This window comes from Fringilla coelebs (assembly GCF_963513975.1).
Source record: "Fringilla coelebs genome assembly, chromosome: 21".
NCBI classification, from domain to species: Eukaryota; Metazoa; Chordata; class Aves; order Passeriformes; family Fringillidae; genus Fringilla; species Fringilla coelebs.
Window position 1 is genome coordinate 9,010,038 of NC_140047.1, and position 27,762 is coordinate 9,037,799.

The 27,762-nt window shown below is 48.0% G+C and overlaps 1 protein-coding gene across 2 annotated transcripts in view; it reads right to left on the reverse strand.

Moving 5' to 3' along the window:
* VAV2 (vav guanine nucleotide exchange factor 2) overlaps positions 1 to 27,762 on the reverse strand; it is a 113,987-nt gene that overhangs the window by 66,106 nt on the left and 20,119 nt on the right. For both annotated transcript variants that reach the window (XM_084219820.1, XM_084219821.1), the window contains exon 2: positions 16,943 to 17,059. In XM_084219820.1, the coding sequence (XP_084075946.1) occupies positions 16,943 to 17,059 (117 nt within the window). The remainder of the gene's footprint in view (positions 1 to 16,942; positions 17,060 to 27,762) is intronic.

Below are 27,762 nucleotides of genomic sequence, written 5' to 3' on the forward strand. Positions count from 1 at the left end.
GGTGGATTTCCCCTTTCCACAGCTCCCTCCAGCCCCTCAGCTGCACCCTGAGAGTGCTGCCCTGCATCAGCTGCTCACACACTGTGAGCCCTCCCAGGGCTGGGGCTGCACATCCAAACAAGCCCAAATTTGCCAAACCATCAGAGCTTTCACAGCCTCACAGAGATCTGCTGGCTCAGAACTGCTGGAGCAGCAATATTCTCCAAAAAACTCAGTGTGGGGCTTGTTTCCTTAAATCACAAACAATTCCAGGCCCTTACCTCTCTAAAAACTTAAACCTGTACAATTTTAAAATGGATTTATTATGGATACACCTGTATTTCAGCAGCTGGTTCTTCTCCCCAAATGAAAGCCCCTTTCCCAAGTTGATCCCACCAAACCTCTGGGCATCAGCAATATTGGGATACAGGGCTGCTGCTTCACTGCTTTCATATCCCAGCTCCCACAGCTCCTTGGGATCTGATTTATAACTGTAGCAGAAAACCTTATTGAGATCAAAACTAATTTATAGACTCAGGAGGGAGAAAAAAAAAAACAAAAAAAACCCTGACATCTTCTAGATCACACACCGTCGCTGTAAATCAATTTCCATTCTGTGCCCCTGGTGCAAGCTGCTCCCAGCCTGGGTGAATAAATGCCAGGAGTAATGAGTTTGGAAACAACCAGGAACAAAGAAATGACAGCCCCTGAAAAATCCTTCTCCTGCCAGGAAAGCCCAAGTGCAGATTAAAGCAATTACCAAAACCCAAGTGATGAGGCAGAGGAGATGGGGAATTTGAACAAGGAGCTGATTTTTTGTCTCTTTTTTTTTATTTTTTGTCTGTTTTACCTTCCTCCTCCAAACAAAGCCACAGCAGATGCTCAGTCCTCTCCTCCCCAGCAAATGCTCCACAGGAGCTCCTCACTTTTGAAGGGGCAATTTTGATGGATTTTGATGAAGAGCAGCAATTTTGGATGTGGGTAATGAGTGTCCCAGAGATTTGGGGCAGGGAAAGCTCCTGGAAAGCAGGAGAGGGCTGGAGATGGAAAGGAACAGCAAAGAGCCCCCCTAAGGCAGCCAGCACCCACAAACACCCCCTGGCTCAGGCAGCAAGCTGCAATTTCCTGCAGGAGATCTCTTCCCTCTGCTTCTTCCTGCCCTGTCTTGCTGCAGTTTGGAGATTCTCCCCATCCAAGGTGCCTCATCCCCCTGGAGGTTTGGGCTTTGGGGGTGCAAAATGTCATTTCACAGCCAGATCCACATCACCAAATCCATATCACCAAAAAAAATCTCTTTTTTCCATACAAAAAAGGGGGAAGAACAGTGGATATGAAGTTTTGCCGTGCTCTGCATCAACAGGAGCACACCCAGCTGGGAAACACAACTTGCAAACCTTGCCCAAAGCCCTGAAAATCCTCCCAGTGTCACCCCCTGGGTGCAAGCAGCCCTGCAGAAGGCCTGGCTGCCAGCAGGAAGATGCTTTCAGTGCCATCTGCTCCTCTTTGGGAGCCTCAGCTCCAGGGGGCACAGACAAACCCCTCTGTTTGTCACACCTGTGCTCCCCAAGGCACCTCCTGGCCCTGGCTGTGCCTCCCTCGCAGAGATTTCCACTCACAGAGAGGTTTGGGATGCTCCAGGGATGTAAAACCATCCACTTTCACTATTTCCATAAATCCAAACACACCAAGTCTGGCTGAGCACAATCAGCTCAGGAGCAGCCAGAAAACACTGAGATAAAAATGGAATAAACTCCCAAGGAGGTGCAATCATGGATGAAAGCAGTGCCCAGGTGAGACTTTGATGCCCAAGGCACCACAGCCCTCCCTGGCAGAGGACACAGGCACTTCCAGAGGCACACATCCCACCTGGGGGTTATTTGGGGTTGTTTCTGTCAAGTTTCCAAAGAATTTGGCAGCTGCAGCCAAGGATCCCAGCAGCCCCTGATAAGGAATGATCCTCTGACCACTGGAATCGCTTGATGTATGGAATTAATTTGAATTTCTGCATCAGAAATGCAAATTCAGCCCTGGGGCCATTCTCCTGGATGTGGCTGCTGGCACACACGTGCTCCAGAGGTGAGTTCTGTGGAAAATAAGAGCAAAACTAATTACTGCTCCCAGAGCTCTGAAGCTTTTGTTGCAGCTCAGAAGGGAAAGAAACAAAAGACTGGTGTGAAAAAACCCACCAGCAGGGCGAGTGGCATTTGTCTTGGAGGAAGAAAAGCCTGGCTGAGACAGATCTCCTGCATTCAGGGCAGTGAAAGGCAGTGCCAGGACCCATCTGTCCCTGTCTGGGGTGCAGGGAGGGGGGGATGCTGGGTGGGAGGAGGTGGGTGCCAGGGCAGGGGTCTCCAAAGCACCCAGGGACTGCTCAGAGCACCCAGGGACTCCTCACACTGCAGATTTCTCCAGGGCTGGGTGTTCTGGGGTTCTTAAAACAGGATTCCCCAAAACTCTGGGGTTTATTAAACAGGACTCCCCAAAGCACCCAGTGATTCCTCACGCTGCAGCTCCCTCCTGGGCTGGGTGCCTTGGGGTTTGTAAAACAGAATTCTCCAAAATTTTGGGGTGTATAAAAAAGGACTCTCCAAAGAACTCTCCAAAGCTCTGGGGTTTTTAAAATAGGATTCTCCAAAACTCTGATGTTTATAAACTGGACTCTCCAAAAAACTCAGTGATTCCTCAAAGCACCCAAGGATTCCTCACACTGCAGATCTCTCCAGGGTTGGGTGTTCTGGTTTATAAAACAGGACTCTCCAAAACTCTGGAGTTTATAAAACTGGACTCTCCAAAACTCTGGGGTTTATTAAACAGGACTCTCCAAAGAACTCAGGGATTTGTCACAACTCAGCTCTCTCCAGGGCTGAGTGCTCTGGGGTTTTTAAAACTGGACTTTCCAAAACTCTGGGGTTTTTAAAACTGGACTCCCTAAGACTCTGGGGTTTATTAAATCAGGACTCTCCAAAGCACCCAGGGATTCCTCACACTGCAGATCTCTCCAGGGCTGGGTGTTCTAGGGTTTATAAAACAGGATTCCCCAAAAGTCTGGGGTTTATAACGAGGACTCTCCAAAGCTCTGGGGTTTTTAAAACAAGACTCCCCAAAAAGTCTGGGGTTTTAAAAACAGGACTCCCCAAAACTCTGGGGTTTATTAAACAGGACCCCCCAAAACTCTGGGGTTTATTAAACAGGACTCCCCAAAGCTCTGGGGTTTATAACCAGGACTCTCCAAAGCACCCAGGGATTCCTCACACCTCAGCTCTCCCCAGGGCTGGGTGCTCTGGGGTTTTTAAAACACTGATGTACAAAGAATTTGGGGAATTTCTGGGAATGAGCCAGGTTTTTTAAAAGGAACATTCCTGAGGCAGGAGGAGAGGTGGCAGCATCTCTGTGAGCCCCAAAATAAAGATGAGAGGTGGTTGGTACCCAGCTCCCAGTGCTGTGGATGGACAGACAGACTCCTGGAAGTGCATTTATTCCCAGACAAACCCACCTGTCACTGCCATATTTCCTGAAAAATCCCTTCCCCAGGATTTCTTCTGCTGAGAAGCCTCAGAAAAGAATGAAAGCAACAATTATCTGATTGCTTCTCCTGTGCTTGCTGCTCTGGAATGTGCTCTGGAGCTTGTTTACCAACAGCTGCAGCTTGGATTGGTTCCATGGGAATTGTTTTTACTTAATGACCAATCCCAGCCAGCTGTGTCAGACTCTGAGGAGTCAGGCAAGAGGTTTTATTATTCATTCTTGTGAAGCCTTCTGCTGTATCCTTTTTTTAGTATAGTTTTAGTGTAGCATTCATGATATGATATAATAAATATATTAAATATAATAAATATAATACAATAAATATAATATACTGTTATATAATTTCATATCCATAATATAATATACTATAATAAATATAATCTAATATAATAAATATAATATACATAATATAATATAATAAATATCATATCATATCATATCATATCATATCATATCATATCATATCATATCATATCATATCATATCATATCATATCATATTGTAATAAATCAGCCTTCTGAGAACTTGGAGTCAGATTCTCACCTCGTCCTGGGAACCCTCACAAAATCAACCCCCACCTGAGCCCACCTGTGGGGCACAGCACCAGGAGGAAAACCAAAAAGGGAAGGAGGTGGGAAGGGAATGGAAAGTGACTTTCAGCACAAAAAAAGCCCCAAATGATTCAAAACAAGCCCCAGAGCCCAGTCTGTGACCAGAGCCAGGGTGAGTGACAGGAACAGCTCGATCTGGGCTCTGCAAACACCCCGGGGTGTTCCTCACAGGAACAAACTGCAGCCCCCCTTCCCTCCTGCCTGAACCCCCAAGATCTGCCCTCTGACTTGCATCACCACCTTCTCTCAAGTCTAAATAATGATAAAACATGAACATTTATTTTTATGTAATTTTAATATATTTTAATGCAATTTTAATATATTTTAATGTAATTTTATTATATATTTTAATGTAAAATTTATATATTTTAAATGTATTTTTTATATATTTTAATGTCATTTTATATATATTTTAATGTAAAATTTATATATTTTAAATGTCATTTTTTATACATTTTAATGTCATTTTATAATATATTTAAAAGAAAATTTTATGTATTTTAAATGTAATTTTTATATATTTTAATGTCATTTTATATATATTTTAAAGAAAAATTTATATATTTTAAAAGTAATTTTTATATATTTTAATGTAATTATATATTTTTTAATGTAAAATTTCTATATTTTAAATGTAATTTTAACATATTTTAATGTCATTTTAATAGATATTTTTATTAAAAGCTGCTGTGCCCAACACTGGCTTGTGTGACTGAAGGAGAAACCCACTCTGAGCAAAGCCTGGCAGAAGTGCAAGGGAAGCATTTTCCCAGTGATTGACAAGATAAAGCCTCCCCCTGATTGACAGGACAAAAGACTTTTGTTTTCAGCTGATAGGCAATGCAGTCATTTTCTTTAAACGGCTTTTCTTCTCCCCAGGTCCTTCTGGAAAAAGCACAAACCACAGGCTGGAGCCCAGATTGAGCTGTATCGATCCCCTGCCCTGGGGAGGATGCTGAAAGCCAATGCCCACCACATTTTCCATGGTCCAGAGGCTGAAGAAGCCAAGAAAATCGATTATTGGAGAGCCAAGGCTGCTCCTGTAACAGACACAATCCCTGAGCAAACAGGGACATCTCAGCCCAACAGCAAATCCTGGCCATCCCTGCCTGTTCTCCTCTTTTTCCTGCCCTCACCAGCTCCCCTCATCCAGCAAAAAACCAAAATTTAATCCATGCCACGAGTGTTGTGGTGACAAATTCATGTTGCACCTCACCAGATTAAACATAATTTAAAATGAAGACAAAGCACGCTGCGTAGAAATTAAAGAAAATTCATCTCAAATAATATGGTTTTTTAAACAAGACTATCAGCTGCATTTCAGCCAAAATTAGGAGGTTTTTTTTTTAATGAAGAGTTTGTCTGGAGGATTAAATAAGATGAGAAATCCCCTTGCATTGCTGTGACAGGAAGGAAGATGCTTTGCTGTGCTGTGAGTGCATGAGGAACAGATCCTGGCTATCCATGGGTTATATCAGTATTTATAATATAAATAACTTACTACGTTATAACATAAATAATATACTAAGTTATATTTATAATATAAATACCACACTAAGTCATTTAAACCAGGGAAAATGACTAAGACTATAAAACAACACACAAAGTGATTCACCCCAGAGAAATGAGAAGGTTTGGATGGGGTGAGAAGGTTTGGATGGGATGAGAAGGTTTGGATGAGTTGGGATGAGGAAGTTTGGATGGGAAGAGGAAGTTTGGATGGGATGAGGAGGTTTGGGATGGGATGAGAAGTTTGGGATGGGATGAGAAGGTTTGCATGGATTGGGATGAGATGGGGAGGTTTGGGATGAAATGAGGAGGTTTGGATGGAAATGGGATGAGAAGGATGGGATGGGATGGGATGGGATGGGATCAGGAAGTTTGGATGGGATGGGATAGGATGAGGAGATTTGGATGGGATGGGATGAGTGCATCTTGTATATAAGCCTTTTTTGGAGGGATTTCTGCTAGATGGGTGGATAAAAAGGCAAGGTGAGCACAGCTTGAGGTTTGTGATGCTGAAAACCAGGAAAATTAATGGCACTGCCCTGCAGGTTGGGGAGAGCCTCCACGGAGCATCATCCTTCCAGGTGAGCACGAAGTGACAAAGGCAGCACTGCCAAGGAGTTCACCACACTCAAATCAAACCAAAAATTAGGAATTAAGGCAAAGCACAACCCCAGCTCCAGAGGGGTTCCTGTCCCACAGGGAGCCCCAGACATTGAATTTCTCCATGTCAGCTCTTTTTTAACCAGGCAAAAGCCAGCTGGAGCAGGAGGGGACAAGAAAACCACTGGTCCTCCATTAATTTTAAAGCTGTTCAAGAACTTATTGCTCCACACTGGTGCATCCCCACGCAGCATGTGCAGCTCTTTTCTCTCTGCCACGCTCCAGCAGCTCCTGTGTCTTTAGGGGCTGGGGTCCCAGCACTGCTAACAGGGATTTAATTCACCCTCACTAATATTTTATCCATGGTATTAGGTCATGTTTCCCTTTCCACTTGAAAGGCATCCCCAGCTTCTTGGCAGCAGTGAAATTAATAGAGAAATCATTAGGAAGCAGAAGGGCCGGGGCCGTGCAAATCGCACGGCGCTCGAGATTATTTCCAAACAATCAAATTAATTGGTGTCATCAGCCACGAGCAGCAGCACCCAGAGAGCTGGCATTAAAAAACATGGAAGATTATTGACAGCCCCGTGCCTCCTCATACATAAAACATGGGCTGGAATTGTTTTATTTGATTATTTCCTATGCATGAAGGCTCTGCCCCGTGCGGGGGGTCGGAGCAGACGCAGCTGGGATGGTGATCCCACAGCCAGGAATTGTCTGGAATATCAGGAGTTGCTCCTGAGGCTTTTGAGGTAGAATTAACCAGGCTGATTTTTAGTGAAAGTGGCTTCTTTTGGACACCTGGGATGCAGGGATTTGCCTGTTGCGGGCACTTCTAGGGAGCAAATCCCACTCAGTACTAGCATAACTCATGTTCAGCTGAACCAAATATCTCCCAACCCTCCAAATTTCAGGTTTCCATCTTCCTGGGCTCTCCCATCCCACTTTGGTGACCCATGGAAACCACACAAACAGCAGCAGAGGATTTTGAGCCTAAGAGTGGAAGATTTTGGCCCTGGCTCCACTACTCAAAAATTGCTGAAATTTTTGTAAACCCCACTCACCTGAGAGAGGCAGATGAGGTGGGATCATCAGAGCAAAGCACAGTGAACAGGCAGTGGTTAAAAAAAAAAAAATTAAAAATAATTAATCCCAAGTCTTGAGAAGGCATGTGTGAATGTGTTTTGTTTTGGAAGAAAAAGAATAAATAGTAGCCTCAAGTCAGGATAATATTTATCCACACGCTTCACTTTGAAGTTGAGCCCTTGCTGACTTCACGTGGTGTGTGCACACACTAAGTCTCCTCCAGAAGAGGCTTTTCTGAAAGCCCAGCCTTGAGCAAGGGGAAGAAAAGAAACCCTTCAAAACCAGGTACTAATGGAGAAAAATAAACCTCATCGCCAGGGGAATTACCACTGTCCCTCCCAAATCCAAAAGGGGATTTAAACAGCTTTATCACTTCACCTTCTGTGGAGCTCACAGGACTGAATTCCGTGGCAGGAAAAGCAAACTGAGAAGAGCAGCCCAGTTAATCTCCAAGATGAATCCCCACTCTCCTGGTTGCTGCCATGAAGAGGAATTTCTCTGGGCTGCCTTTCCTCCCTGCCATCACCTGGCAGGACACCTGGGGAGCTCCAGGGACAGTGACAGGCAGCAGAGCCCTGGAAAGGAACACCAGATCCAACAGCCCTGCAAAACCTTCTCAGCCCCACAGAGCAGGGAGTTTGTCTCTTGTCTCCAGTTTATTTCTGTTTTCTGAACACCTCCATGCATTTCCCCTCAGCGTTCCTCAAGCAGAAACCACCAGAGATGGGTGGCAGTTTTCAAACCCAAATTTCAGGATCCAGACTGCACCTTTATGTACTTTCCACATACCAAGGGGCAGGAAATCAAACAGCCCTGCCTTCCCCCAAACACAAGCACCACGAGGCCCAGAGCTTCCCTTTCCCCCTGAAATGTTTTCCCCCCCCAAAATTCCAAGCTAACCACAGAAAATCATCACTACCAAAAACCCTCTTTCACTTCACCCTCTGCAAACAACGGGAAGGAAAATGTTTCCCTCTCCATTTCTTGCAGCTCTTATCTCTCTCCACGGCTCCTCCAGCTAATTTCCTAAATCCTAGAGCAGGGTTCTGAATTCCAGCCTGGCACCCTTAATGAACACAACTGGGTAATGTCTCTTACCTGACCTTCCTTTCAGCTGGGTCACTCCTATTTATGGTCATGCTTCATTTTTCCTTAAGTGTGCCCTTGTTACCTCATTTACTCATTTATGTTTCAGTGGAGAACAAGGTAAAAAATGGATTTAATGGACCTAGAAATACAAGGGAGGAAAACCACAAAAGAGACACAAGAATCTAAAGATCTGCTTGTTCTCCAGACAGCTCCCACCACCAGGAACTTCATTTTCATTGATTCTTCCCTCTTTACAAGCCTTTCTGTGGCAAGGCAGAGCAGGAGAAGCATCTGGGGAGAGTGAAGTGCCTGAAGTCAAATGGGTTTGGGGCCATTTTACAGCCTGTTAGACCTGTTAGAAGTGTCTGCTGCAGCTCCTGCTGAGGCTTCACAGAATGAACAGCTCCAAAAAGCAGCATCACCTGGGCTGCATCCCATTTCAGCTGCTCCCAGGTTTCCCAGCACTGCCCTTTTCCTGCACTTTGAAGGTCCCTGGCACTGTGAAAACACAAATCCCACAGCTGAGCAGCCCTGCCCGGGTCTCCCTTCCTCCCATGCAGGGCTCTGACCCTCCCCTTGCTCTTTAAACTCTGAGAAGTGCTGAGCTGCCAGAGCAGGGGGGTGAGCTGGGCAAGGTTCAGGCTCTGCTGCTCCTCTGAAGGATAACTGCCCTTCTGTGAGCCATTGAGAGAGGAGAGGAGCACTAAAATCACACATCCATGCAACCCCTGAGCTGGGAAAACACCCCCAGGATCACCCAGCCCAAGCATTCACCCAGCCCTGCCACTCAAAGGAGGGGACACTGGCACCCCTTGGTGTCCCCAGAGCAGCTGGGGAGGTGGGACAGGTGTCCCCAGTGGGAGATGGAGGCTGGGGCACCCCTCTGCCAGACCCCAGGAGGGGCACAGAGGATGAGGATGCTGTCACACACCTGTCCCCTCCCCTGTCCCACACCCAGCAGGGTGATGGGGATGAGTTTGGGCTCCCTGGCAGAGCAGCTGCTCCAGCAGAACCTGCTGGGCTCCACCCAAACCCCTGTGCAGCCCCAAACCCACCCTGCCAGGGGGATCCCCTGGGGCTGCACCCCAAAGGAGGAGATTCCTGGGCAGCCAGAGCCCCTCTGCTCCCCTCTGTCCCCTTCCCCTCCCCAGCCCAGCCCTGCTGCAGGCTCAGCAGCAATTTGTCATTTCCCTGGAAAATGTCATTTCCCTGCTCACTGGATCCACCAGGAGTGCTCTGGGATCAGGACCTGCTCCAAAGCTGCCCAGCCTCCAGCATTCTGAGCAAAACCTCCTCCCTGGCATTTTTCTTGAAGCCTCAGTCCTGCAAACCTTGCAATTACTCATTAACTTGAGTTTTCAGCGTCATTTTTCAGGTTTTTATGCCCTTGGAAATGCAGAAAAAGGCCTGAAGCATTGCACAAGTGCTCCTTCCTCACTTGGAAAAAAAAAAAACACCAAAAAAACCCCAAACCTCCAGAAACAGCCTTACAGCAGTGCTGGTTTTAAAATAATTCACTTTGAAAGTACCTGAAGCACAGCCCCTGAATCCTCTGCAAGCCCATGCTCCAGCCAGGGAGCAGAAAGTCCAGAAGAGCCAGGAACCCCTTCCTTAAGGGACAGCCATGGTGAGACAGCCACAAAAACCACCCCAAAAACCCCCCTGCTCCTGCTGGGGCTGGACACCCCCAAAACCCTCAGCCCCACAACTTTCCTGCCAAGCCCTTCCCTGAGCTCCTCCTCTGAGCTCTGCACCCACAGCCTGTCCCTGGTTAGCCCCAAAAAAATCCAAATCACATCTGGCAGCTCCCCAGGAGAAACAGCCCTGTGGAAACACAGCCCAGCAGGATGCCAGCAAACAAGAGTTAACCCTTTTCCCTCCCCAAACCCCTCCTTTTCTTCTCTCCTTTCCATCTCCAGGGGGATTTCAGGATCCCCAGCCAGGGGAACCAGCCCCACGTGTCCCAGTTTGGCTGGGATGGGGAAGTTTGGTGCCAGGACGGGCTGGACATTTCATCAATGCACAAATGGAATTTGCCAAGAGGCATTTTAGGAGTCAATTCTTCACACTCCAGTAATTAGAACAATATTAGGAGGGGGGAAAAAAAATTTAAAACCAGGGTGAGGGGGAGGGCAGGCAGCAGAGCTCCCGTGGGGACTTGGCTGGATGAGGAAAAGGGCTGAGCAAACACCCAGAGTCAAGTGAGGCCCCCAGGCAAGAGCCCTTCACAGGATCCCTGCAGGTTGGACTTCAACCAAAACCTTCTGCCCTTCCCAGCCCTCCATTCTGCTATGCAGGAGTGTTTGTAAATGGAGTTTCTAATTTCCAGATCAAACATGGGGCTGGTGAGCCAGACCCAGCTCCTTCAGCCCCTCGTGAAGGTCAGTGGGGTTTTTTCTCTTTCCAGGCAAGCAAATCTGACTCAAGGTCCTGCTTCAGACACTCCCAGTGAGTAATAAATCTCTGTTCTTTTATGAATAAACCTCTATTCTTTTATGAAGAATAAATCTCTGTTCTTTTAAAGAAGAAGCAGACATTGAAGGTTAATCCCACTGAGCACTCAACCCCCAAAAATCAGATTCTCACACATCAGCTGTCATCTACACCCACAAAAATCAGAGCACCCCAAACTGTTGCATCATCTGAATAGACATAAAATCATCTCTATTTTAACAGGAGGGAACATCCCAGCTGGAAAAGGAAACAAAACCAGACCAACCCAGATGTTGGTGGGTCCATCTCCAACACCTCCCTGGCCCTGCAGCATCCTCTCCAGGGAACTCCAGCATCCCAGGGCAGAGCCCACACAGCCAGCTTCCCTGGGGGATTTCCAGGGCCCAGAAAATTCAGGTTTTTTAAAGAAAAATTCATTTTCTGTGCAAGTGTGGCTTGTGAGAGGCCAGCCTGGGAGCAGGGCTGGCTTGGGAGTCAGGACACTGCACAATGGTCACTCAGAGCTGCTGAAATATCTCTGTTATAACCTCTTACAATTAAATATCTCTGTTATAACTGCTGAAATATCTCTGTTATAACAGGATGGAACATCCCAGCTGGAAAAGGAAACAAAACCAGACCGACCCAGATGTTGGTGGGTCCATCTCCAACACCTCCCTGGCCCTGCAGCATCCTCTCCAGGGAACTCCAGCATCCCACACTGGAGTTCCCAGTGCAGAGCCCACACATCCAGCTTCCCTAGGGCATTTCCAGGGCCCAGAAAATTCAGGTTTTTTAAATAAAAACTCATTTTGTGTGCAAGTCTGGCTTGTGAGAGGCCAGCCTGGGAGCAGGGCTGGCTTGGGGGTCAGGACACTGCACAATGGTTACTCAGAGCTGCTGAAAGTGGCACTCAGTCAGTTCAGCTCACATCTGCAGCGAGCTGTGAGCTCAGCCCTGCTGCTGGAGCACAGAGGTCCCTTTGATAAATCTCTCTGTACAGGGACTGCAGCACTATTTCCGCATGAAAGAAATAAATTCCATTTTTTTCCCAATCATCTTTGCAGTCCACTGGCTTGGAAGAGTGAGTTTCTCTCTGCTGCACTCCATCAGGCTCAGGTACAGGCAGGATCTGTCTCACACCCTGCCTCTCCAAGCTTTTATTTCCATCAGTCCCACAGCACAACCTCCAGTTGTTTTGTCTTTGAGCAGAATTTGTCACAGGAGATCACCCCCAGAGCCTCCAAAAAATCTTCTCAATTTTATTCTCAGTGCACTCTGAAGTGTCTGTGTAAATTTTCTAGAAGGGGAACAATCTTTCCTCCTTTTTTTTATTTTTTAATTTTTTTTTCCTTGAGAAATCTCCCCCAAAGCTCCACTCCTGCCCCCCTTCTGTGCAGAGATGTGCACATTTCAAACCAGATGCACAAAGCCAAGAGAGGCTGAAGAGGGGAACCAGTGTGGGGTGACATCCACCACGTCCCCAACACCCTGCCTCTGCCACTTGGAGCATCCCTGGCCATGCCCAGATCTCCAGCCAGGCACTGAAACAGCAAACCCCAGCAGTTAATCATCAATTGTGGGCAGGCACAGCCCTGCACAGGCACCCAGGGCTGCCTTCCCCACCTTCTCCTGCACTTGCCAGAGCTGGGAATTCTCCCTCAGGCAGGAACTGCAGCCCCAAAGGCTCTGGGAAAAGCCCTGCTGTGGGCACAGGGTGAATATGGGGCTCCTGCAGAGGGGATGAAGTCACCAACCACTGGGCAGGCAAGGAGTTAAAAGTGTGTTTCTCCCATGCAATGACACAAAAATCTCATGGCAGGCCAGTTACTCAACTTCTCCCTTGAGAATTAAAAAAAATAGAAAAAATACATAAAACACACACACCCATCTTTTGGAGAATTCCCCTCCTTCCCCTCCCCACCCACCCTGTGACACAGCAATCTGAGATGCTCCCAGCTGCCACAGGGTCCCCCTGGGCACACAGCCAACGCCACAGAGCCATCTGAGGAGCTGGCACGGCCACCACAACGTGGGAAGCTCCATCCAGGCTGCCTGGACCTCTGGGGATTTGTAAAAATAAGGGGCAGGGCTGGGATGGGACACCCAGGCTGGCTGGGAAGCCCTGCTCTGCTCCCAGACACTATTGCTTCATGCACTCCACGGTACAGAGAGGAAACACACTGCTTTTCATTTGTTCTTGGCTGCAGGAGGTCAGAAAAAACCCCCTGAAAGTCAAAATGAGAGAGGAGGAGCTGCTCCCAGCAGCAGCAGGTCACAGCTGGCACTGGGTTTACAGCAGCTGTATGTCTGGAATTTCTGCAGTTTCTGCCTTTTTATATGAATTCATATAAATCCCTGCCTTTTCTCGGGGTTAAAAATACTGCAGCAGGGCTGGAGGCTCCTAGATGGGGTTAGAGAGGCTGGAGGGAGGGGAATTCTCAGCAGAGAAACAGAAACACCGAGCACCAACTCTCGGTTATGAATCCCTTAAATAATCCTGACAGCACTCCCCACCCTCCTGCCTGAAAGCAAACAGAAAAAGGAGTTTTCTGACTCTCTGGCAGCATTTGGGGTGTGACAGAAAGGGACTGAGCCCCTCCAGAGCTGTCCCAACCCACCCAATGGATCCCAAAAGGGGAATCCCTCCCTTGGAAGGTGCTGGGGACAAAGAGCACCCGGTGAGGACAGCCTGGATCCCCCCAGGAGGGATCCACACCAGCCCCCCAGCAGGAGGAAGGGAACCCTAAAAAATACCCTGAACATCTGGAGCTATTTTGGAACCATCACCCCAAATTTATAAAGGACACCCTTTTGTTTAACCCTTTCACTCCCCCTCCAGAGCAGCTCTTGGCACAGCCACTGGAGCGTGCCAGGCTCGGGGCACCTCCCCAGCAGCCACATCCTCTCCCTGGCACTTCAGCCACCCAAAATAAATCTCCTCTGAGCCCTGGCCCTGCCACACAGCAGCCAAAATCTCCCTGGGTTCAGCTGAGAGGAAGAATCGATGCAGAGCCTGCTCCACACCCAGCTCCAGGCGGGAGGTGGGTGCAGATCCCTGGGTGATGTTTGGGTTTGCTGCTTTAGGGAGATTTGGGCATGGCCAGGAGCGCTCCAAATGGCACAAGCAGGGTGTTGGGGGTGTGGTGGATGTCACCCCACACAGGTTCCCCTCTTCAGCCTCTGGAGCAGAAGCAGAGGGGAAAACACGACTTTAACCTCGGTACCAGCCTCTCCTCCTCCTTCAGCTGCCCTGGGAGTCGCTTCCCTTTTTCATTTCTAGAACAGCAGTGTTTCCTATCTGTGGGGCAGGGCAGGGAGGACCCTTATCTTGCCAAAAAAAGCCTTTTTCAAAGAGAGCAAGGACTTCAAAAGGAATTCAGGGTGATTAAATCCACGTCAGGGGGGCAGAGAGGAGAGGGAGGCTAATAAATGGCACGCTCCACAGGTTTATGAATATTTGAACTATATTTCTTTTTTAAAAAATTGGACATTACTGCAAGTTATTTAAAATGAGTAACTCCTTTTAATGAACCTGGCTACCATCACGCTGACTAATAGAGTAATAAAGAGTTTAATCCATATTTATGTACATTTTATGTCATTACAGTTGCTGCCAATAAATTAGCAAGTCCAATAAGAGTTTGATTTTTATACCATCACTGCTACTAAATGTGCAACAACACACACTACATGAGCACCAGCTTTTTATTTTATTTCTTTTTCTGTACTAACAGCAAGCCTGCAGAATCAGACCTCTTTTAAAGCACCAGTGGTTTTCTAACACTAAAAAAACCCTGAAGATTCAAAGCCCTTTACGCAGAGGTTGGCACCAAGCCCCCTCCTTTCTCCTCAGTAATTACACTCCAGCAATCCCAAAAACTGCTGCTAATTGCTGTCCCAGTGGCATTTTGGTTTGGAGGAGGAGAGGAATAACTCTCCCAGTGGCATCCAGGAAGGAAACACCCAACCCCACTCCACCAAAAGCCCGGTGCAATTAAACTCCCTGTCACTGTGACCCGCCAGAAACGCCTCCTGCACGGTGTAAGCCTCTTGTAACCCAAAAATCACCACTGATCTGAGGAGTGAACAGCTCCAGGAAGAATTTCTGGTGTGTGAAGTCTGTGTTTGGCCAGTGGGGAGGTGGATTAGGGGCTCCTTTTGCTCTTGCTGTGACTCAAAACAGAAAGGGAGCTCTGGTCAGATTTTTCCCTGTTTATTTGCTTTGCCACTGCTGAACACAGATCTGAGGATAATGTGGGAATGAAAGGTGCTGAAGACAATGGGAATGTTTTGACAGGCTTCCAGAGGGGTTTAGGGTGGTGCAGAGCTGGACAGCTGATACCTCCACCAAGCTGATAAAAAAGAAAAAATTGGATTTTTGTATAGAGAGTCTGTGCTTCCCACATTTTCTGTGGTTGGTTGAGGATGATAACAACGTGGAAACAAGCACGGTGCAGGCAGTAAAGCACATTTGGATCTCTTGGAAGTTTATGACACATTTCTTCCCCAAGTTGCCTAAAAAATCAGATTGCCCTGAGGAAAGAGAGAATGGCAAATCACCTCCAAAAGTCACAAAGCTGAATGCACCCCCAAAAAGTGACCAGGGGGAGGGAAGAGCAGAACAAGGAAAAGCAAACTGTGCTCATCAGCTGATGTGTTCCAGCAGTGTTTAACACCAGGCTTCAGAGGCAATTTGGAGCTGCACAAAGCAGGAGACAATGTGACAATAAAGCAGCATTTTAATTAGCAGCAGTTCCTTCCCCAGCCCAAAAGGTTCCTTCTGTGCATTCATATTCCCAGAACAACAACTGCCTTCTTGTATTCCATAAATCAAAAAAAAAACTCATAAAACAAGGCACTGCAATTGCACATTCCACATAATGGTCCAGAAATAAATTAGGCAATAAATATCAAATAATATATCCCCATCAGCAGTGAAAACCTACTCCTTGGATAATCAGAAGGGAAGATGCCTTCCAGCAGCTTATGTCTGGCAGCTCGAAACAGGTAAAACAATACAGAGCTTTAATAAATCTTTTATCACCTTTTCTGCTGAGGAATATAGCAATTGTCCTGGGTAATGGCTTCCCTGAGCCCTGTATCCATCAGCCCTGGTGTCAAAGGCAGGGGATCAGAACAAGAACCAGGCAGAGATTTTCCTTCTTTGATATTTGGTGCCAGCCATCACTCAGAGCCAGCACACTTCTGAGAAGCTCAGGGCATTCATTTCACCCTGCCACGAAACTCCCTGACCCCACAGACACTCAGTGGCCCCAAGACAAAAATCAGGGGTGATTTCAGCAAAGTTTATTTTGCTCTGCACCTCTGGCAGCAGATGGGGAAGGACTGAGCAAGGTGTGGACCCTAGGCAAGGTTTGGGTCTTCTCAAAAACACATGGGTCACTGTCAGGGATATATTTTATGGAAAACCTTTTTGCTAAGGTTTTTCTCCTAAGAAGCTGAGAAGCCTCAAAAACGAAATGTAAACAATAATTACCTGCTGCTGTGGAATGCAACAGGTGCATCTTTGATTAGTCTCATGTTTTTAATTAATGGCCAATCACAGTCCAGCTGTCTCAGACTCTCTAGTCAGTCACAAGATTTTATTATCATTCCATTCTATTCCTTTCAAGCCTTCTAATGAAATCCTTCTTCTATTCTTCAGTGTAGTTTTAATACATCATTTTCTTTTAATATAATGTATATCATAAAATAATCAATCAACCTTCTGAAACACGAAGTCAGGATTCTCATCTCTTCCCACATCAGAGTTACCTGCAAATTCCACATTTGGTGACCCCCAGTGAAAAACATTGCCACAGGTCACATCCTTTAGAGACTGATCCCAGAGGGTTTTTCATCTGAAGCAGAAAACTTGGAGGCTTGGTCACCCTTCACTGAGGACACAGCCGAAACCAACCTGGTTTAGGTTTTTAACCCCCAAATTTAGGGTTTTAACCCCTAAATACACAGCAGAATCCTAAATACACCCCAAGCACAGGGGAACTGGTGCCCAATTCTCAGAGGCTGCTCAGAAAACCACGAAACCTTTGTGTTTTCCCCCCAAACCCAGGGAGCAGCCCCAGGAGCTGAGCAGGAACTCTCACCTTCCCGAAATCCCGCACGTCAAAGAGGTCAAAGGGGTCAAAGAGGTCGCTGTTCCTCAAGCCAAACTTGTCGTGGCACACCTTCAGGAAGGTCCGGATGTTCTTCAAACACAGAAACTGGGGGAGAAAAAGGAGAAAAGGAGGGGAAAAGTGAGCGAGAGAGGCACAAATCACAACTGAGATTTCCTGAGTTAAAGGCGAGACAAGCGAGCAGGTGTTGGGGAAGGTGAAAGAGGAAAGCTTTATAAATATGATTGCCTGGCAAAAGATTTTGAGAATTATAAGTGAGATTGAAATGAAAGCAGGCTTTGAGATCCCTCAGTTACTGAACAACTGGAAAACAATGGTGTGGTTGGCTGAAGGTAATGATGGAACAATTCCCTCTGCTTGCAGACAGGTCCAAGGGCTGACCCCACTGGCTTGGCCAAAGGGCCCAAAGAGGAGTTTTTATAGTTTAAAATGTAACACAGTGTGGTAGTGCAATGATTCTCATAGGCTGTATGTAAATGCTCTGGGATTTGTATCTTGTACTAGGTTGGTTAGTGATAATTAGAATATTCAACACAGAAGAAGATTTATTGTATTGGAACGGGAGCCTCGCTCTCTCTTTCCCTTTTGCTTTAATTCTTTGCTCTCTCCCTCTCTCTCATCCTTTTTACCACACTCTTGCCTTCTCTCTCTTTACCCCTCTCTTTACTGCAGGGCCCTGCACTTGGCCCTTTGCAATAACCCCAAGTTCCAAGCTCTGGCTGCAGAGATCTCCACTCTCCATCCATCCTACAAGCAGGGAGTGAGGAGCTCGCCCTGCAAGGCCAGGCAGGATTTTATCTGGATTATCCTCAGTTGTTCCTGAGGATGTCAGGCTCTGGTGCTCTCAGGCTCCTGTGCTCTCAGCTGCACTCCAGGAACACAAGGCCCCTTGGAAAAACAACTTTCTCCCAAGGTAATGCTGCAGAAGGGCTGCAAAGCTCAAGCCAGGACGTTTCCCTTCCAAGGCAAATGTAAATTACAGCTGATGCTGCACAGAAGCCCAGGGGTGAACATTTAACCATTTGGATCCCTTTGGATCCCTACAGAAGGGACACGAGTTACAGCAACAGGACAAGGGGGAATGGCTTTAAATGGCAGAGGGCAGGGTTAGATGGGATATTGGGAGGGAATTCTTCCCTGCCCGGAGAAGATGCAGCTGCTCCATCCCTAGAAGCGTCCCTGGAAGGCTGGACAGGGCTTGGAACAACCTGGGATAGAGGAAGGTGTCCCTGCCCAGTCTGGGTGATCTACAATATCCCTTCCAAACCTTTGGTTATCCAGCAAGGTTGACTGGCAGAGCAACATCAAGTTTCTCTTTTAAAACACCCTGCCTTTGGCTACAGCAAAAAAAGATTTTTTTAATCCAAAATCACCTGGGATTCTGAAGCCTGAGGACTCCAAATGGTTTTGCTCCTGGCAACACAGGGGCTTAAGAAGAGAAAAATAAAAATCTGCTTCACTTTTCCAGCTGCATCACCTACATCCTTCATCTGCTGAGCCAGCCAATTAACTTCCCCTTCTTTTTACATCCTCACTGCAAAATACCTTCAATTTATCGCTGTATCTTTAGGCAACTCTTCACTTTTTCAGCAAATTCCTCACAGACACCTAACAAAGAGGATCCTGAGGAAATCAATCCATTAAGGGGGTGAATCAGCCCCATGTGATCAACAGGCAGAGGAGCCAGGCTGCCTTTGGGTGGATTCCTCCCTGCTTTTGTCACATGGCACAATCCCAGAGCCGTCATCGAGCACACACCGCCCGCAAACTTCACCCAGGGTTCAAAGCCAAAGAAAACAGCTTAATTTTCTTGTAATTAAAAGAATCAAAGCACAGTTCTTTGGGGCCGTGGTATCTCCACGGACGAGGCCGTGGTGCAGCTTTGGGGATTAGACACGAGGGTTTCCAGCCTGGATTAGCAAAACCACCTCATTAACAGCAGGCTGCTTCACCTACACAAAGCAAGAAATAACCTTTTACCCTCCTGGCCCTCGCCACGGGGCCAGCAGAGCTCCCCCAGCACGGGGGGCACAGGACAGTCCCGTCACATCAGAGCTTTTTCATTAGACAAGCACATGCCAGAGGCAGAAACTGAAAACAAATCTGATTTTCTGGGGCATTCCTCTATCTCACACAAACACTGCAGTAAATAGAAGTGTCTAGACTGGGAGGGTTTTGGTTGTTTTCTCTCTTTTTTTTTTTTTTCTTTGGAATTGCTTTACAGGCTCTCTTGCTGACACTGGTTATTTCACAACTTTATCTCTGCAAGAATTTGCACCCCGGGCTGCGCACGCTGCTGCACTGCAGTCCCATTGAACCCAAAGTTCCAGCGTGTGCTTATTTTAAATCCTTTTAAGCCTCCAATTTTGAAAGTTAATGGCACAGGGTGCAGCCACAATTACACACAGCAAGATGCAAAACCCCTTCTGCAGCATTCCCTCCCCTGCTCCCGCTCACCCCAGCCTGGGCAGCTCAAAATCACAGTCACAGAATGGGTTGGGATGCTCAGGATTATCCATTTCCACCCCCCTGCCATGGACAGGGACCTTCCACCATCCCAGTTTGCTCCAAGCCTGGCCTGGGGCAGTGCCAGGGATGGGGCAGCCACAGCTGCTCTGGGTAAAGGAACCAGCAAAGGAACCAAAGGCCAAAAGTGATGTTCCTCACCCAATTCAGAGGTGGAAACCTCCTCACCACAGCTGGTAAATAAAAACAAAAAAAAAAAAAGAGGAGAAGGCACCTGCCACAGTGGCAGCTCCAGCAAAGAGCCACCACATCACTGGAAAAAACATGGAGGAAAAATCCCATTATTTACTCAAAGAGCTGCTGGAAAAGGCCTGGTGTAAGCCACAAAAAACACAATTCACCAATTAATTAAGGAGCTGGCAGCAGAGCAAGGCCACCACAGGCACAGCCACCACTGCAGGTGGGTTTCACCCAGAAGTGCAGGTGGGGACACCCAGCGTGGGTGTTGGTGGCACAAGGCACCCCTGGCCCTCCTTCTGTGGCCCATCTGCACAGGGGAATCTTTGCTTTTGGTTTTCTTGGTGTTTCGAGGTCGCTGCTGATGGGAGATGATGAATTCTTGGCTCAAGGCTGTCACTCAACAGCCACAGGTTAAAATTAGCTCCAGTTTAACTTGGGCTGTGCTGAGGTTGTTTCATCCCCCAGTCAGTCACACCTTTGGACAAGCAGAGGAGAAAAAAGGGATCAATGTTCTCCATGGGGCTCATTCAGCACCTCTCAGGCCCAAAATCAGTGGGGTCATTTATCTGCTTTGAGCGAGGACAGAGCTGAGCAGAGTCCTGAGATCACCAACATCACAAATTCCCAGCCCTGCCACCACCCTCCTGTGCATCCAAAACAGCCCTGGGAGCCACCAGCCATGGCTGAGAGCCACAGAATTCCATGGCCACCAACACTTCCATGGCTCTGGGACAGCCACAGAACAAATCCATGGCTGGGGAGAACATCCTGGGCACGGCAAAGCCCATCAGAGGAGTTAAACCACAGGGAAGAGGGACTGGAACAGGGATGGGATGGTGAAAAACACAGCAAGAAACTCGTCTGGTAGAACAGAACACCCTGAAGCCTGACAGTGGATGAGAAAATTGTGGTCAGCTCTGCCCCAGGGCTTGGAGGGCTGTGAGAAGCAGGGCCCCATCACCTGCACTCACCCAGTTTCAGAAGAGCTCTGCTTATTTTTAACCCCTCTGCAGAGTCATAAAGTGAATAAACTGCTCTGAACTGCCACTGGGAGCCCCTGGGGACCCTCCTGCACGTGGGGTGGGCGACAGCCCCAAGGGCTGGGAGCTCCTCAGCAGCTTCTGGGATGCTCTGCTTCAAAGAGGGTTTTCAGGGTTTTCTCTCTTTTGCTGGATTCAGTGAGTCTGGAGACTCCCCAGATGATCACAGGGCACACACACAAAGGGTTGTGCTGCCAAGTTTTTGTGCCACTCCGTTTCAGTTCAGAAATGCACTGGAGCACCTTCAGGGGAGGCCAAAAAAGGGGAAATTTGGCACTTGGGCGGCTCCACCTTGCGCTGGGATCTCAGCAGGGACGTGCCCAGCCAGGTCAGAGGTTTCTGCAGTTGGAAACTCCAGCCCTGGGCGTGGAGAGGGCTCTGGGGGAGGGTGGGGGTGACTCTTCCTCACACCCCACACTTCAGGCCCCTCCTGCAGTCCCCAAATGACTGGGCAGCCCTGGCACCTGCACTGACAAGACAGGAGCCATTTCCAATGCAAATTCATCTCAGAAGAGAAAACTGCTCAGGGCGGGCTGGAAACACATCCCACCCCCCAAAATGGCTTTGTTAATAGAAAAACACAACATTTTTGTTAGAAAAGACCTCTAAGATTGAGTCAGACCATCAACTCAGTGCTGCCAAGCCCTCCACTAAGGGGGTGGCTTGTCCTAAATGCCACGTCCCGAAATGCCACATCCACACCCCATTAAACCCCACCAGGGATGGGGACTCTGTCCCTTTCTCGGCCTGCTGATGGCAGAGACAGTCAACAAGCTGCAGAATGCAGCAGCAGCCTCTCAACAACCAAAGAGAAATCCCAGGTGGGGTCTGGAGGAGCACCAAAGCTGCTCCTCACACTTGGGATGGACACACAAGAGCTTGGGAACCTCTGAGAGATGTCCAGAAAGTGCCACAAAATGCAAGGGAAGGAAAGAGATGAGGAGGATGGTTTGGTCTGGGAGGGCAGGAACATCCAGCAGCTCCCAGCACTTTGGGAAGGGCCTTTGGGAGAGGGGCTGGGGCTGTGGGGGGAGCACAAATGGCACAAGGGGTGTCTGGGCATCATGCCCAAAGCTGTGGGTTTGAAATGTGTCCTGCAGCAGGCAAGGAGTGCTGGAGCTCTGCTGGGGGAGATAACCCCTCTGGTGAATGATGCAAGGGACTTTCTGTAGCACTTCCTGGCCCTGATGTCAGATTTCCTCTTATCTGACTGCTGGGTGAGAAGTGAGTCCTCAGCGGGGAGCTGGGAGCATCTGCTGATCACAGGCTCTGCCAAGGGGCAAGGGAGGCTGGCTGCTTGGGAAAACACATCACTGGCCAGGGAAAACAGGTGTGCCACGGCCCAAACCTCTGCAGAGAGCCAAAGGATGCACCTCTGAGCCACAGTGAGTCGTCCTGTGCCACTCATCAAACCTCCCTTGGCTTCCTCCAGCATCAGGAATGGAGAGAAAACCCAAGGGTATCCAGAGGGAGCTGCAGGGCTGCAGCCATCACACAGCAGGGGTTGGGATTATCTGGTCTTTAAGGTCTCTTCAAACCCAAACCATTCTCTAAAACTGAAAATCACCACCTGTGTCTGACCTCTCTGAACAGCTCTGCCCCATCCAGCTCCCCTCCACACCAAGGCCTTCCCCAGGACAGTTTTGGGAGCAGCAATGAGTCAAAAGCACCAGTGGAGCTTGGATTCCCTCCCCAGATCTCCCCTGGCTTTGTTCCTGCTGGCTTTGCTCCTCCCCAGCTTCACCCCATTGTCTCTGGTGCAGAGGCAGCACAAAACCTCCCTGCAGAGAATTCCCCAACGCATTTGGATTCAAGTCAGAGCTCATCAATTACTTCAGATGGACAGATTAAATTTCAGGTTGTTGGACAGCAGATTTATCTATTGAGAAGTGGAGAATGAAATTATTTCTCAAACAGTTTAGCACTATTATTTCCCCCCCCTCTGCCTTTCAAAGCTATTCCCATTGTTGAGTGCTCCAGGGCTGGGCAAATTCCACTTAGGGAGGCTGATTAATGAGCCTGAAACACTGATGAGGGCTGACCTCTCCACAGCTTCTCCTTCTCACATCCCCTCCCAAGCACCATTTTTCCCTAGGAAAGCACCTGAGGGAAAGCAACCATGGATTTTAGCAAACACCCATGGCAGGGCACTGGGAGGACTGGGGGAAAGCAAGAAAAGATTCTTCCAAGGGAGGGGAATCAGCCAGAGCTCAGGGGGGATGAAAAATTCCTGCAGGAACTCACCAGGAGTTTCCACCTTGCCCAAGAGAAGTGCAGCAAGGGTCCAGCAGCAGGGCAGGACAGACTGCCAAGCCCTGCTCTGGTCCTGCCCATCCTCAAACCTTCACCCATCACTGCCCTGGCATGGTCAAAGGGGTAAACACCCCCCAGGAATCATCCTCAAACCTTCACCATCACTGCCCTGGCATGGCTGAAAGGGACAAACACCCCCCAGGAATCATCCCCAAACCTTCACCATCACTGCCCTGGCATGGTCAAAGGGACAAACACCTCCAGTCACCCCCCAGGAACCTCCCATGGAAGAGGTCTCTCAGTTAACAATATAAACCCCATGAACTGGAAACCAGAGTATACATGGAAGTGTGAGAAAAGAATTAAAAACTACCAAATAGAAGTAAAGCAATAGAAATCAGAGATTGTGGAGTAACCTGCTGAATACCCAGAGGTCCCAAACCTCAGCCCCAGAGGCAGAGGACACTCAGAGGGTGCTGCTGTCACCCAGGCCTCCAAGAGCTCATCCTATTTCACCCAAGGAAGTTCTCCTGGCTCCTGAACTCCCCATGAGGATGCCAGGCTCGTTTCCCCCATTACACATGGGGAAAAAAAAAAAAAAAGAATGAAAAGCAAAAAGAAAGCTGTAAGTGTGGCTGAAACCCCCCCATCCATCAGAAAACCCCACATCCAGCTGAGATGGATAACTCAGGAGAGCTCAGGGCTGCAGGAGGGGACAAGGCTCTGGTGGCACTGGCACGTCCCAGGCAAGCCCAGACATCTGTGAGCTGAACTCCCACCAGCACTGACGGCCTCCCCAAAGCCCCAAAAACCCTCCCTGGTGACAGGGGAGGCTCTGAGAGCCCGTGCCAGGCGGCAGCAGATCCCCCATCCCCGGGGGAACGCCGGGCTCCGTCCGTCCGTCTGTCCATCCACGGTCACCCCCCGGCACTCAGGGGCTCCAAAGGACAGGAAGGAAGCTGCAGCTTCCTGAAGAAAACGCTGGACCTGCCGCTGCTGACAGCACTTCCCTCCTTTGTGGAGCCCTCCCGGGCCTGCAGACTCTGCTGGGCAAGCAGAGTAATTAAGGTTTAATTGCAATGCCTGCCAGGGATTCACCCACGGTGCTCACAAGGGCTGAAATTCCCCCAGCCACCCCAAAGCCAGCAGGTCCAACAGGTTCAGCACTGGTGAACCCTCCAGGCACAGAAATGAGGTTTGTGCCACCCAAACCCTTCCCACTGGGGCTCTGGAAAGCCCAAGGAAATCCCTGTGGGGCTGACTGGACTCCAGAAAAGGAGCTTTGTCCTTTCTTTTAGGATATCTCTAAGGGACCTCTAAGGGAGAGCCAACCCCAGGAATAACAAGAGTTTCTGGCAAAAGCAGGTGGGCAAAATGGATCTTTTAGGATATTTCTAAGAGACCTGGACAGCCAATCCAAGAAATAACAAAAATTTCTGGCAAAAGCAGGTGGGCAAAATGGATCTTTTAGGATGTCTCTAAGAGACCTCGAGAGCCAACCCCAAGAATAACAAGAGTTTCTGGCAACAGCAGGTGGGCAAAATGGATCTTTTAGGATGTCTCTAAGAGACCTGGAGAGCCAGCCCCAGGAATAACAAGAGTTTCTGGCAACACCAGGTGGGCACAGCCCCTCTCTGACAGCCCTGGCACCCAGCAGCTCCTGGGGGATGGATGGCAAGGAGGGAGAGAGGCTTTGCACCCCTGAGTGTGGGCAGGCCACCAAGGATCATCCAGAGGAGAAACCCAGAAACTTCCAGGGCTCATCAGCGCCCCAGCTAATCCATCCAAGGTGGTTCTTTTGGGCTTTCTCCCAGGATTCAGGAATCTCAGAGTGCTGCATGCCAGATCTGGGTGTCTCCACTGCAGGCTGACAAACCCAGGCTGGGCTTCCCTGAGCAGTGAAATCTGAGGCTGCAGAGAGCCTGGGAGCAGCAGGGCTCAGAGGCACATGTGGCATCCTGAATGAAGAACTCCCTTCCACACCCATCCTTTTCTTGCTGGAGGAAACCCAGCTCTATCAGGAGAGCTCAGTTTAAAAAAGGGGGAAAAAAAAGAATAAAAAAAAAGAGATGTCTTAGCTGACAGTATTGCTGTGACTCCCAACCTCGTGTTTGATCACACTTCACCCCAAAAACACGGCCACAGATCAGAGATGGGACACGTGAGAAATCCACCCTGCTGGGAGCTGATGGAGAAATGAGATAACTGCCTGCGTGGGAAGGCTCCTGCAGAGAAAACTCCAACCATTTGGGCCAAGCCAGAGCTCTGAGAAAGGACCTGACCCCAACCATGACCATCAAATTACAGCAGAGCACTCAGCTGCTCTTGAGGAAAGGCAGGAATTGCGTAAGCCCAGCCAGAGTTACCCTGCAGGGCTGCCCTTCCAGGGAGCTCCCCAGGCAGGCATTGCCCTCCTGCTGCTCCCTGGCTGGCCCAGGGAAGGGGGCCCTGATGAGCCCTGGGCAGGACAGGGGTGGAAAAGCTCTGGGGCAGCTCTCAGAGGAGTCAAGAGCAGCCAAGGTGGCAAATGGAGCCTTGGCATGTCCAGCTCTGGGTGCAGCCTGCAAGCCTGGGCTCATCCAGGCATTCCCACTACTCATTTTGGTCTCTCTAAAACCAAGCTGCCCTGAAAAAATGGTGGGGAGCCAAGCTCTGAAACTTTGGTGAAGCGCAGGGTGGGATTGGAGGGTGTCTGCAGCAGGGGACTGCAGTGTCATCCATGCAAAAATCACAAAACAGACAATTAAATAACAATCAAACACGCAAGCTGAATTAAAAATCTTTGTATATCAGTTATAGAGGAGCCCCATATTAGTAGATTTTAAATATTCATTGATATCTGGAAGGTCCCTGCCCATGGCTCCAAGGAGCTTTATGGTCCTTTCCATCAAATCTGTGATTTTATAATCCCCAAACACGCCTGAGCTGACATCAGCCAGAGGAACATCCTCATTTCAGGGGCCTCACTGCAGACTCTGCTTTCTTAAAGCATCTCAAGAAATCTGATTTCAGAAATTCTGCCATCAGACCAACAGCATGCAGTCCTGCCAACATCCAAAAGACTTTTCTGGGAAGAGCTTGTATGGCTGCCATGGCATTATTCATCCCTGGTGGGTAAAATTCAATTTTTCTGCACACAGTCACGCTGTGGGGTGACTCCTTTCCAATTAGCCTCACTTCACTCTCACAAAGCCTCCAAAATTACAGCCAAATGTGGTGTTTTCCTCAGTGCAAGAAATGCCAGGGTACCTGCCAGGAGGCAGAACAAACAAACTCCTGCCACATTCATCCCACGGAGCCCAGGCAGAGCATCACCCACAGGGAAATCACCCCTGCAAAGCAAACTCTCAGCCAAGAAAAACATTCATAACACACAGCTTTTACCTTGGAAATGGGTGAGGGAGGAAATAAAAACTGCAAATGTCTGTTGTGGTCTGTCACTGCCATATTTCCTGAAAAATCCCTTTGCCAGGATTTCTTCTCCTGAAGAAGCTGAGAAGCCTCACAATATTTATCTCCCTCACCTCTCCTGTGTTTGCTGCTCTGGAATGTGGTGGGAGATTGTTCATCCAGCAGGTGCAGGTTGGATTGGTTTCATGGGAATTGTTTTGACTTATGACCAATCCCCATCAGCTGTGTCAGGACTCAGTGATGAGTTTTACTTATTCTTTGTAACCTTCTGTATCCTTTCTCTGTTCTTTAGTATAGTTTTAGTATAGCATTCTAATAATATAATGTAATATAATGTAATATAATATGTAATATGCAATATAATATGTAATATAATGTAATATAATGTAATATAATATGTAATATGCAATATAATATAATATGTAACATAATGTAATATAATGTAATGTAACGTAATATAATATGTAATATGCAATATAATATAATATGTAATATAATATATTATAATATGTAATATGTAATACAATATGTAATATATAATATAATATGTAATATCATAATTTTAATATAATATATAAGAATCAAGTTAATATAATATAATATAATATAATATAATATAATATAATATAATATAATATAATATAATATAATATAATATAATATAATATAATATATAGTATAATATGTAATATAATATAATATGTAATATAATATGTAATATAATATAATATGTAATATAATAAATATAATATAATAATTAATTAGACTTATAAGAACACAGACTCATCAATTCCTCCTTCATCCTGGGGACCTCAGCAAACCCCACAGTGCTGAGATTTGCAGAGCTTTGTGCACCAGACAAGACCTGGAGGGTTCAGTTCAGCTCCCAGAGCAGCAGAGCAGTTGGGGACAGCCCAGCCCTGGTGACACCTCCAGGGCTGCCAGCCACCCCCAGAGCCCTGCTGAAAACCAGGCCAGTGGGTTTGGAGAGACACAGCCCCAAAATGTCACCCCAGGGGCCAGGATGGCATTTTTAGAAGCAGACAACAAATTCTCAGAACATTTCACTTAATGGCACCAGGTAATGATGCTGAAAGACACCCCCCAGCTCCTGCCTAGAGCAGGAATTAAAACCACAACACTCCTCACGTCCTGGAGAGCTGGTGCAGCCCTGCACACAAAATCAAGCTGCATTTCCACAGGACTGAGCCCCAAATGTGCTTTGGAGCGGGTCCCTGGATGCTGCTCCAGCAGCTCAGCACCTCCCTCACCCCAAAAAGGAGCAGAATTGGGGTCGTGGGGTGCCCCTGGCCAACCAACCTGGGCACTGCTCCTCCAGCATGAACAGCTCTCCTGCAGCACAGCAGCTCCTCTCTCTGA